The sequence below is a fragment of the Geospiza fortis genome, unplaced genomic scaffold, assembly GCF_000277835.1.
Source record: "Geospiza fortis unplaced genomic scaffold, GeoFor_1.0 scaffold130, whole genome shotgun sequence".
Taxonomy (NCBI): Eukaryota; Metazoa; Chordata; class Aves; order Passeriformes; family Thraupidae; genus Geospiza; species Geospiza fortis.
The window spans coordinates 15,972,717-15,985,052 of record NW_005054300.1 but is presented as its reverse complement, the minus strand read 5'-3'; the positions used below and the strand labels follow the sequence as shown (position 1 = coordinate 15,985,052).

The 12,336-nt window shown below is 41.4% G+C and overlaps 1 protein-coding gene across 7 annotated transcripts in view; it reads right to left on the bottom strand.

Moving 5' to 3' along the window:
• The window catches only part of ZMIZ1 (zinc finger MIZ-type containing 1), a 285,918-nt gene that overhangs the window by 17,354 nt on the left and 256,228 nt on the right, over positions 1-12,336 (bottom strand). For 4 of the 7 annotated variants that reach the window (XM_031062580.1, XM_031062575.1, XM_031062595.1 and 1 more), the window contains 7 exons: positions 12,249-12,329; positions 10,945-11,235; positions 8,762-8,944; positions 6,273-6,447; positions 4,827-5,013; positions 1,412-1,622; positions 102-207 (listed from right to left, as the gene is read on the bottom strand). In XM_031062580.1, coding sequence (XP_030918440.1) covers positions 102-207; positions 1,412-1,622; positions 4,827-5,013; positions 6,273-6,447; positions 8,762-8,944; positions 10,945-11,235; positions 12,249-12,329 — 1,234 coding nt within the window. Of the gene's footprint in view, positions 1-101; positions 208-1,411; positions 1,623-4,826; positions 5,014-6,272; positions 6,448-8,761; positions 8,945-10,944; positions 11,236-12,248; positions 12,335-12,336 lie in introns of all 7 variants that reach the window. The other 3 variants (XM_005417270.2, XM_031062587.1, XM_031062584.1) reach the window with 3 other exon arrangements.

Genomic DNA, 12,336 nt, shown 5'->3' with positions numbered 1-12,336 from the left:
TAAGATTATCAGCAAACAAGTAAATCTGGTGTAGAGATAGCTTATCACAACTGAACATAGACATTCTGGGAAACCATCACCCCCACAGAAGGCAAACTCACTCTTGGTGATACAATGTTCTGCTGGGAGGAGGCGTTTCTTTAGTAGACCTTGGAGTACGGAGCGAACCGATGGCCGGTGCACCAACTGCAACACGAACAAGTGCGACTGCAAGGAAACACCTTTTGTTAGGAAGAGAACCCAACACACAGGTTAAAGGTTTGGGAGTGTTAAATGCACTCCCAAACTGAGCTGCACTCTTCCCTTGGACACTTGGTTTCTGTGAGAGCCTGAGGCTTAAACATAAAAGCTGGTTCTGCTCTGCTGAGCACACATGCTCCCTTATGGATATTCTGCACACTGTGCAGTTGCTCCACGCTTAATGTATAGAAGGGCTTTAGAAAAGCAAGGATTTTCTGTATTTTCTCCCTCTTTAATATTCAGTATATGTACAGCTGACATATTAATCTCTGACTTCAGGGTTTCTTTTTAAAACCCTGGACTGTCTGACATAGCCTCGCCTACCTGCCTGCCCTCAGACTACGCTAGAAGTTGTGAAAACAATTTGCAGCTGATGTGCCTGGAATCAGCTGAATCTTCTTACCCAACACAGAGCTCATTGTGGATTCACAGGATGCTGCCCCCTGCTCTTTGCCACCAGATAAATGACATTATGCAGGGAAACATCCGTATGAAGTAAAGAAAAATGGGTGGATGGCTTCTTGTCAAAGTGCCTCACACCATGACCTTGTAGAGCTAGCAGCTTGCTTTATTGTCAGTGACAAGAGAACAGGCAGAGGCTCTGACTGGATTTGCAGAACAGTCTGCATTAAAAATACAGTACTCATCCCCAAGAGTAACTAACCCATGGAAAAGGAGAAAGGGGAAAACTGAATGGTTTAGATTGCATCTTTGAATATGAGTTTTTCATCTGAAAAGGTACTGAAAATTCATCACCAGCACCAATATTGATGTTTTCATGACAAACCAAAGACTGTATAGTTTAATACACTATGTAAATGAAATTAGTACCATCAACAGTCTTCATTGCAATCATCTACTTCTACATCAAGACTTCAGCCCCCTTGTTACATAGGCACACATGAGAAGGTAGGAGATAAAACTCTCTCCCCTAGACCATGAACCTTGTCAGAGGCATTGGAAGGACGCCACTACATTCTGCAACAATTAAGCAGCAAAAATTTCCATATTAGCACTCTGACTGTGTCAACATCATTAAGTAAAAACCTTACCAGAAAAAGGCATGAAAAAAAATGAGAGTAAGGCTCTTTCAGCTAAGGCAACATTTGCAAACTGCTGTAAATAGCAGAGTCAGCATGAGCAGCTGCAGCCCTGAGCAGGGTGTACTTACACAACAGCACGCTGTGACTGTAATCTGGATGGTGTTTCTCCCTGGCTGGCAGACGTGCTTTAGGTGCAGAGGTTTATGAGATGTCTTGTTGTCACCACGCTCGATGGTAAGTGGGGTTGCATTAACGCTGACCTGGACTGAAGCTGGCCAGTTTGTGTTCATTTGTCTGTCTTCATGGTGATAGCACTTAAACTGCAATTCCAAGTCAGACCTGCACAACAACCAATAAATCTTCCTTTAACTTTGCTTTCACACTGCATAGGGCGGTGGTTTTTATGCTAGGAACATTTTTCTTGATCAGATTATTTTTCTTGAATTATTGCCATTAAGAATATAACACACTTCCTTCATAAAAGCCCTGAATAAAAGCAAGTCACGATGAATTAATGATGCTAGCATGACCCAAAGTTGTTCCTATTTTACGCTTATAAAGGACTTCTCAAGGAAACATCTCAAAGCTCTTTGCAAACCCAGACCATGGAGTGATCCTGCAGAAAGAAGGATGTCAACATCAGGTAGGTCCTTCCTGTCTCAGGAGTTAAGAATGAGGAAGCAATATGCTGCAATGGGTTGTGCTGAAAGTCTGGATTCTTCACTACCTCAGAGCACTCAAAGAAGCATTTGAATGAATGCATGTCAGACAAAATACAAATACAGCTAATCCTGCCTTAAAACAAGTAAATTAACTAAGATAAAATGGCTCCTATATCTTACTCTCCACCAAAATCAGCTTCTGTGATTCTAAATTAACATGGCTGTGGACTAAATCTATCCAATTTGGACCTTCTTTCAGGGCATGAATTCCTCCCACCTCCCCTGTAATACCTTCCACTCACTATTTAGCTCCTCAGAAATTAGTTCTATAACATCTTCAAAAAATGAAAAGGCTGAGATGAAGTTAATTAAAAATTAAGTGGGTAAAGACTATGACTTTAGTTTCATAAATGTATGTTAACCTTGTTAGGAATGAGTAATTTCAAGAAGAAATTTAAAAGAACACAGAAAACTGAACTGAAATGTCAGAATTCTGCTGTTCATGACAGCAAAAGACAGCTCAAAATGTATTGTGCTAACTTTAAAATCTACATTCCTGAACAATCTATGTTGCCTGAAAGAAGATATCCTTGTAAGGTCCAAGAGGAGCAGCTCATTCAGGAGATGAACACCCTAACTGCCACTTTCCTTACAAAGACTTCAGTCTGACTCAACATCATTTTTGGATTCCAAAACATCAATATTTAGCAGTGGACACAAACGTGGGTTTTTTAAAAAGAAAGTTATAGAGTACAAATTACCTGACCTTTCAACGTAAGCCATCTACATGAAGTCTTTTCAGGCTTTTTAAAATTATTTTATCAACCATTTTCTGAAAGCTCAGTCTGCAAGTTCCACTCAGTTTCTCACCTCAGGAGAGCACAGCACAGTGATCCTGGAGGGGAGCAAGCCTTGGTAGCTCTGATATATGAGGCAAGCAGGCACAGTGAGCAGGCCTGCTGAGTGTCACAGCGGTGACAGAGCTCAGGAGAGCCCTGTGTCCTCAGCACACAGCATCTCCACCATGGGACATTATTAACAGCACAGCAGTGTGAAGACTGAACCAGCTTCAAGGAGACATTTTCCCTGCCTTCAACCTTTCTGTTTCTCGTAACCATGAAAGGTTCCCATGGGGAGAAACACACTTGCATTGCTATTCATTATGTGTGTACACGTGAGAGGTTTTGCCGAATATTTTAACTAGCAGAAAAATATTGAGAATTGGCTCGGTTCCACCATTCTCTATAAAAACCAAAATCCATCCACACATGTGACTAATTCATTTTTCTGGCATCTATCCAGCCCTGAGCTTAATGTGAAATGACTTCATTACAGGACTATCCATTCTCCCCACTATTAACAGGCTTTTCAAAACAGCAGACCTGAGCACGGTTTACCTATGAGTCTTCATTAAAATAAGTTTAAATAAAGGCTATGTGTTTGGTGAGGGAAGGAAGAAAGAAAGAACAGATATTAAGAAACAGCCTCATGCCTCAGTGCAGCACTATAAATCTACTGAATGAGCCAGCACAATCCCCAGTAGTGATTACTTATTAATAAGAACTGGCAAATAACTGCCAAAACTCCCTGTGCTGCGAGTACTCCACGATAATGAAATGCAAGTAAGCAATAACTGACCTCAAAGTTAGGTGTTAATTATTGGATGTGGTCTGCCTGCAATCTCCCTCCCTCCCAGCCCCCAGGCTCCCTCAGGGCACAGGGGCACTGTGGCAGCAAGGACTCTTGCATCCTGCATCAAGCCCCAGCTTTAGAGCTGGAGTCTGTCCCGGGCCAGGGAAGTGAGCACATCTCTCTGCCCACCTCACACTCTCCACAGGAGGAAAACACAAGTCTCCAGTGGATGATCCTCACAGGAAGGTGATCCTCACAGGAAAAAAAATAAATCTGAAGTTACACCTGTAAGCAACCTCCATGTGAGATCCCAAGCAACTAGCCAGCCTCCACAAGGCACACAGAAAGGCTCAGACAATGCAGGGTTTATCCAGGCTCAGCAAGGAGAAACACAGAGACACTTTCTGAGAAAAACCAAACAAGGAGACAAAATTATTCTGCAATATTTGAAAATATATAAATCTAAGAAAAAATTAAGGCGCTGATTGTCACTTGATCTAAGGTCCTTCCATGAACATAGCGCAATCGAAACAGACCCTAGCATCACTTATACAGATCTCCGTTATATACAGGAAAGTACCACCAAGGAAAAATATTCCTCTGTGCTGGAAATAAGAATTCACTGTAAGTGAAAACCAGAAGCCTTTGTATGAGAAAAGGTATGCTCTCACATGTCTGAGCTGTGCTTACTTGTGGAGTCAGAGAATAGGGGAATTTAGGAAGTTAACTTTTGAAGTTTGGAGGATTCAAGCACTTGTCTTCCCAAATGATTTTACCAAGCCTCTTAATCGGGTCCTTACTCTTAGTGGGTTATTCTTCATTATCAGATAACTCTGCACTATTTAATTTAGGCATAAACTCTAAAAGCCCTGCAGAGCTAACATTTCAGAGGTCACAAAGCACCTGGGACTTCAGATTCCCAGATGGAAGTTCGTAGTGGTGTGGGTCAGGGAAAACCCCACTCCTGTTCCAGCCAGAGCAGGAAGGATGCAATGGTTGCAGCAGTTTTTCAGATGCTGCATGCTATGAGCTATCAGCAAGGACATGCAATACTTGTTGTGAAGCATTTTAGAACGTGTCTTCTCTTGAAAATGACATGTGAGAGTGCCTGTGTGTTGAAAGAACATTGTTCCTATCCAGGCTACAATTTTTGAAGTGGAATTCCTGGCACACCTAAGCACAGTGCCTGCGGGCTGCCCCTCCTTCCTTCAGGGGATGCCCGAGTCCTGTGCAGCAGGGCTGAGCTCACCTCCACATCAGAGTCTGGTGCACGGTGGGGCGCAGGTGAAAGACGTGGTTGCTGACTGCCAGGTTGTGCTCCAGCCGGAAGGGCTCCAGGACAACTCCATCCCGCACGGGGAACGTCAGGCGCAGCTCGTCCGTGTGGTTGGCTGGGATCGGAGAGGGAGAGAAAGCGTGAACTTTCCCTTTAGCATCTGCAGTGCAACAATAACGTGTGTATTTATACAGAACAGGAACAAATGCACAGTGATCTGCTACTGGGTCTAACTTAGCAGGCTCACACACACAAAAAAATACAATCAAAAGTAACTCTGTCGTCTAACTGATACAAGTGACAAGGCTCAAACTGAGCCTCTCCTATTGTCACCCACTTCACATTAGGGCCATAGCATTCCAGCCACCAACAGAAACCAGGCATGGCAAGAATTCCTGGTTTTTATTACAGGATAGGCTCTGTGTCCAAGCTTACTCTGTTGGCAGAAGACTGAAAACAAATCTCTTAATAATGTCAAACTGTGATAATGTTTGTTTTCCCTGCTTTGAACAGGGATCAACATTACCCAATTAGTTTCAACAGTTTCATCAGCTGAAACTATGTGATGACCAGACACTGGTATTCAATTACTATCTGAGCCCACAAGAGGAGATTTTGAGGTAACTTACAGCTGATCTATGAAGTCCAAATGGCTTTAAATCCTGTGTTCTTGCCCAAATAATACTGCAGCCCATCTTCTTCTACTTGATTTTTCAGCTATCCTGAACTCCAGAGCTGCAAAGTGCTAATGCAGCAGCAGTTATTTTATAGAAAACATAAGGTTCTCCCAGCTCTCTAGTAAATGATAGCTCCTATTGTTCATCAGTCACTTCAAAACCTCAAACATCTCATGCTAGTATCCAGTCAGAGAGATCTTGTTATTCCTGCCCTGTTCCCAGCCAAGTGTAGCGGTGACGTTGAGTGGCTTTGAAAGGAACATATATCAATTTCTGGCACAGTACTGAATATTCCTAAGAAGCCTGTATGGATCACAATAGAGACACTGCTATAAATATTCACATTTTATCCTACTCTGCAGTGTTGTTCAATGAATGGCTTTGCCCTTGAACAAAACAGCCCAAATGAAAGTTCATACAATGAACAAGCCTACAAGGCACACACAACAAAACCCAAATCAAGTGTTTTCTCCTCAGGAAGCAAATTAAAGGAATTAAATCCTTACAAGTTTAACCTGGAAGAACTTTTCTGATATTCTATTTTAGAAGAGCATAGCAGTCTTTCTCTATTCTGTCCATGGGCCCAAGTGAGCCTACACTGTGCATGCCACCTATTACCAGTTAAAACTCCAGCCTCTCCCAGAGCAGCAATCAGAGCTACTTTCCAGACTCTCAAATGCATGTGGCAGAGAACAGAGGAACAATAAATGACTGTGGTGGGGACATTCTGTTTGCTACTCACTTGGAGGTGGTGGTAAAGCATTGATATTTGGTTTAATGTCAGGTGGGAATGGTGGTTTGACATCCTGGTTAGGTGACAGGTATGGAGGAATATTGCTCCCTGGTGTCATGGGTGGTGTGGGGTTTCCTGGAACAGGTGAATGAGGGTAATTTGCCACAGGTACAGGCCTTGATGGCTAGAAAATAAATAACATCACATTGTTATTGCAGCCTTGAAATAAGAACAATAAGCCTTGTGAACCGCACTGCTATCAAATATCAAAGACAACAGACAAGGGAGGGAGGCCCCTCTGTTTCTGGAGAAGTAACCACAGGATGTCCCAGGAGGCCTTCAGGGAAGAGGCACACTAGGAGAGCAAAGGAGGAACTAAAACCAGCAGACCAGCCAGCTTAACTCAGGCAATGACCAGATACAAGCAAGGCTGCTAAAAGGTTTACTGTGTTCCTCTGAATGCTCTTTCCAGAACCAACCAGCCATTTGCTTCAGATTTTCCACTGTGCCACAGCCCACCCAGCCCTTTGTATCCCTCTGCCTTCCTCCCAAAATAGCCCTGGTGCACAGAAGCCTACACACAAAAAAAAAACCAAACCAAACAAACAAACAAAAAACCCAAAACCAAAAAAACAAACAAAAAAACCCCCAAAAAACTAAGACACACAATTAGCTTAGTCTGTGTCCTTTTTACTTTCATCTATCCTTTGTCCCACTCTTGTTCAACTCCTCTACTCAGAGTTAAAGCTCTGGGGGTCAGGGGATGTTTTTTATTCTGTGCACCTACAATTTGATTCTGTTGCTAGTTTGTTGTTAGCTAAGATGAACTGATAGAAAAATGACAATTAAGTATGAATAGTAGCTATGTATTAAAACACCTTTGGTTTAGTTTATTATAATTAAGGAGATGGTCACAGTCAACAGAATAAACCAATAACCCTGATGTGAAGGAAGCCTGACATTAAACAGAACTGCAACTGCATGGCTCATGTACCATAAGCAGAAACACAGGAGAGTGTCAGAAAACCGAAATCTTTACAGACAGCCCAAGAACTGTGACTTCAAATCTGATTCTGTATCTAAATGCTGCTCTGCTAACCTAAGATACTTGAACTTAAACATTCAGGTTTCCAGCCATCTTTGGTTTTTGTATTTGACACACACAGTTACTATCTGCACAATCACTACAATTCAAAGGTTCAGGTTTTGTCTGTGGAGTTTTCCTCCTAACCAGGATAATCTGCCTTTTTAACAAGATCTGTTTTTTCCTAACTGTTTCCAGAGCAGTCAATATTTGAATACAATATAAGGGATTCATTGTAAAGAAACAAATTCCCTGTCAGAAATATCTGGCAAACAAAAATCTTAAACCCCATTTAAAATAATGTACATCAAATATATTTAAAATCTGTCACTTAAAAATTTGACAGAGATCTTCTGCAGTTACTTTAGCATAAGTGACTGCACTGGAATGATTATATAGAGAATCTGTCCATTCCTCACGTTTTTCCTGACAGTGAACAGCAAAAGCTGCCATGATCCAACATGCATTCCTTTGGGTACCGCAGTGGACAGCACAGTTGCACACAGAACAGATGCTCTACCGAAAAGGGTTTTGCTTTCCCTCTTTTTTTAATGGTATTTTCTGGGTGAATCACACCAAACAATTACAATTCAACAACAATGTGCAAGTTAGATTCTTTCAGCCTACATTCAAATTCAGAATGCAGTCCAGATACTTCAACAGCTACTGCTTTAAGCAGGTCAGAAGATCAATGGTCCTCCCATTGTTATACTCACTGGAGTACCTGTGTGCAATAGATCAATTGTGTGCATTTCATAGGTGGCAACCTCAGCAGGCCCTCAGTGCAACCTCAATTTGGAGAATACAAAGTGCTCAAGATGTATCCATAAATAGGTTTTAGGCAACATTTTAACAACTCTAGTTCTTGCCCAAGACAAGAGCACAGAGGGAAAAGACTGAGGAAAAAAAAAGGAGGAAGAGGTTGGAAAAAGTCACAGAAACTTCAGTTCAAAGATGAAACCTATAGCTGGAACACCTTTTAAGTTTGGCCTGGCTTAATCTAACAGTGACCACTGTAGGTCCAAAACCGGAATGCTGCAATGTGGAACTTGTTTATTACAGATTTCCATACTTGCATTCTTGCAGGGGACCACGAATTGGTGAAAACATTACACCTGAATCCCATTAGGTACTTCTTTTTACAAGCTATTTTTAAAGCAAACCCAACATTTTCTTGTAAAAGCCTCTAATGAGCTGCAGCAACATTCAATTTTCTTTATGAACTGCTCTGAAGTTGCAATGCAACTTGGCTGATTGACTTGATTCTGTGATACCCAAAACAGTGGTAAAAACTTGGTGGTTTTTTCTCTGTTTCCCTAAACTACATAAAAGCAGTATCTCTGAAACCATTAACGTGACTTCATTAATAAATGGCCACCAGAACAGAACAAGATGATAATCTCAGAATTCCTACCTTGTAATACTGCCCCATGTTGACTGTTGGAGGAGGGTACTGCCCTGTGTTTTGCTGGCTTGGCATCCTCTGTCCAGGATAGCTGGGAGATGTGAGGGGTCTCGGAGGGTTGGGCGTGGGGTACTGACCAGGCTGGTTTGGAAACTGGCTATTTGGTCCATACTGCTGGTTTCCATAATTCGGCTGTTTCAGGGATGCAAGAACACAAAGCCATGTTTGATGCAAGCAGCTGTCTTGTATGGATTACTAGCATACATTCAGAAGCACAATCAAACAAACAAAACCCCTTCAGATGAATACTTTTTAAAAGCATAAAAATCTTGCAAACCAAAGGGGGGTAAGACACACACACTCAGCCTTGTAACACTGTCAAAGGGCACTGTGCTTGAAGAAACCAGAATTACAACCAGATGCAAAGTTCACAAAATTTCTGTGTTTTTGTAAGTGCTACCACACCCAAGCCTGGGGCTCCTTTTTCAGATGTAGAATGGAAGCACAAAAAGAAAAAGTTAAATAAATAAATAAATAAATAAATAAAACAAAACCCTGAAAGGGACAAGAGCACAGAAGATGTACTGTCCACGCCTGCCTTTCAACCCAACTGCTCTGCTGGCCTCTTGCCAGAGTGTTCTGCAATACTTCAACAGCTAGAGTTCTTACTAGTCATAAGCACTTTGCTAGTGCTAGCTAAGACTGCCCTGTGGTTTCAGAATTGAAGTAATGAAAATTGGAACTCCAAGGGTAGTAGAATGTCAAACTGAAAAATAAACTTAATGATAAGACATTTCCATAAATGAACCCTACAATAAACAATAGGCAAACATCATCTGCAAAATTCCAGCCCATCAATCATGCAGCATTTTTGGGACTGTTCAGAACTGACTTGTAGGAAACATGAACATATTCATTTACAATGAAAAACCCGATTCTGAAGCAGCAAAAAAGAGATTTAAAGTCATCCTTAAAATATGAAATCTGAAAAATCATGTGAACAAGCCACATTTTGTGTTTTCTTAACTTACTTGTAAATAAGTTCTCCTAAGAGAAGCAACTCCTGCAAAAGCACATTCCTTTTTTATTTCTGATTAGTTTTTTATTTAGAAAAAAAACAGTTTGCAGAGCAAGAAAGAAATGGAGCTCTGTAGAGTAGGCAGAAATGTTTTCTGTAGTTTCTGCATGCCACGGTCCTCTTTGCTGCGCATTTTCCATAAAGTCTTAGTACCATAATTATTGCCAGGGCAGTATCATAATATTCAGAGCTCTACACCTGCTGCTGAAGTCTCAGCTGAATACAGAATTTGACCAGGAAATGATCTCTGAAGCTACTAAGTGAGGGCTAGATTTGTAAAAACATTTAGGTGTGGGTAGATGCTGGGAGCTGCTGGAATTCTAAAAAGCCTCTACTGCTCAATTCAGGCTAACTGGAAGAATAAAACACATAGGTGCTTTTAAATTCCAAAAGCTCATTTGTCTGCATCTTCAGTTTTCTAAATTTCTCTAAAAATTGGACCCTAAGTGTTTTGCCCTGTCATAATACAAGTCAGTGGCAATGTAATTTTGCCTATAAAGCCATTCAGATCTCCTGTAGCAGCATGGGACCTTATCACACTCCACAGAAGCTGGTATTAGATAAATGCTGACAGAGAGGGATTTGAGTTCAACATTATTTATATTCATCTTAGTGACTATGAAAATCAACACTCAAAAAGTTTGGAAAGCACATCTTCTCTAAAAAATTACTGCTATTACTACTGGTCTTACAGTACAATGTCTGTCCTGTATTTCATTAAAAAAAAATCCAAGAAAACACAGATCAGATATTTACTGGGCTAAAATGAAGTATTTCACCCTCAGTGTCTCTTCTAAGTTGCCACACTAAAAGACTCCACCCATGTGATGGAACCCTGCTTAAGATCTATGAAGTCAGCATGACAATCTTAGAATGATATTTTGGTTTGAGGCCTTTCTTGGACTTAGTGACCATCATATGGACCAACATAGCAAGGGTTAACCTGAATACTTTAGAAGCTAAAAAGGAAGAGGTGCTCCTGCTAATATTTTAATGGCTGCACTCCTACCAAGGCTGGAACAAAGATGCACCTGTCTTAGAGGGATGTGCACCACACCTTACCCAGTATGTTGCAACCTGAACAGTGCCCACAAAAGATCATTTCTTTTATTACCTCTCCTGGGTATGGTCTCTTTATGCCCTGTATAGGCAAAGACTGGGGGCGTGGGCCTGGATAGGCCTGCTGAGGCATCCTCTGCCCATGGGTGCTGAAGGGGCTCATTCCAGGAGGCCGGGGCTGGTTCATGCCCATGGGTGGCCCGCTCATGCTGGAAGGTGTCATTCCTGCTCCCATGCTTGCCGGGTTCATGTTGCCTGGCATAGAAGCAGGACCACGAGGACCAGGCTGGTTCATAAACTGGTTGTTGTAAGCCTGAGTTGGACCCATCTGGAAAGAGGAACAAACCTTCAACGGAAGAAGAAGAAGAAAAAAAAAATAATAAAATGCGACATGCATTTATAAAATGGGAAGAGGGAGCTGAACATGCTTTTGGGGAAGGGAGGAAGGGGAGGATTTATGTCGCATTTTCCTTCAATGGTCTCTAACATTTGATGGGTGGTGAAGTTATTTATAATAAAAATTCAATTGGAATTATAAAATACATAAGAGTGGAAGACAGATATAAGCCTAAGGTGAGAAATTAATTGTTTCAACTGCCTGGTCTAGTAGTGTAAGGTAACAGGTTAGGATGTTGGCTGTGCAAATAGAGCACAATACCACAGTTCCTAAGACCCTGTGCTTTTCATCATCTGACATATGGACTTTTATACTTCAGGATTCAGAGAAGTAAAAAAGGTAAGGAGGAAAAACCTAAATTGATCAAGCCCCTGTTTATTTTAAGAAAAAAATGATTCCATGACACCATAACACGCTAGAAGTTATGGATCACTGGAAATGCACCTCTCACATAGTTGCCCATATAGACAACATTATTACAAACTAAATCTCTCTTCTATTGTTATTTCCCTGTTTGAAGGGAAATAACCCAAATAACCAACTGCAGTTAGCAAAATAAACAATTGTTCAAGAACTACAAAACCTATTGCAAGATTCTAGAACACTTCACTAGGTACTCAAATTTAGAGGGCTGGCAAAGACAGCAATAATGTATCATGTCAGATGCAGCTGTAACTGAGAAATCTTTCATTATTTTCAAGTGGCAACCCCTAAACTACAAAATACAGTTAGGCAAGTTTTATTGGGAAAAACATGGGGACTGACTCATACCTACATACATACATTCCAGCAGTTTCTCTTAAGCACTTCTAACCATGCTCATGCACCAAAACAAAGAAAAGAAAATACAGTAGGCACCCTAACAAACACAACAGTGAGAAGGAAGCCAATTCCCTGTAATGGTCCAGCTCAGGCATGAAGACCAGCTTCCAGGTATGAAGACATAAAGGTTACTCTCTTACCGGTCCATACTGGTTCATGTCCTTATTCTGTGTTTCCTGAAGGGCTGCCACAGTGGCTGTAGCTGTAGCTGTTGCTGTAGCCGCCGCT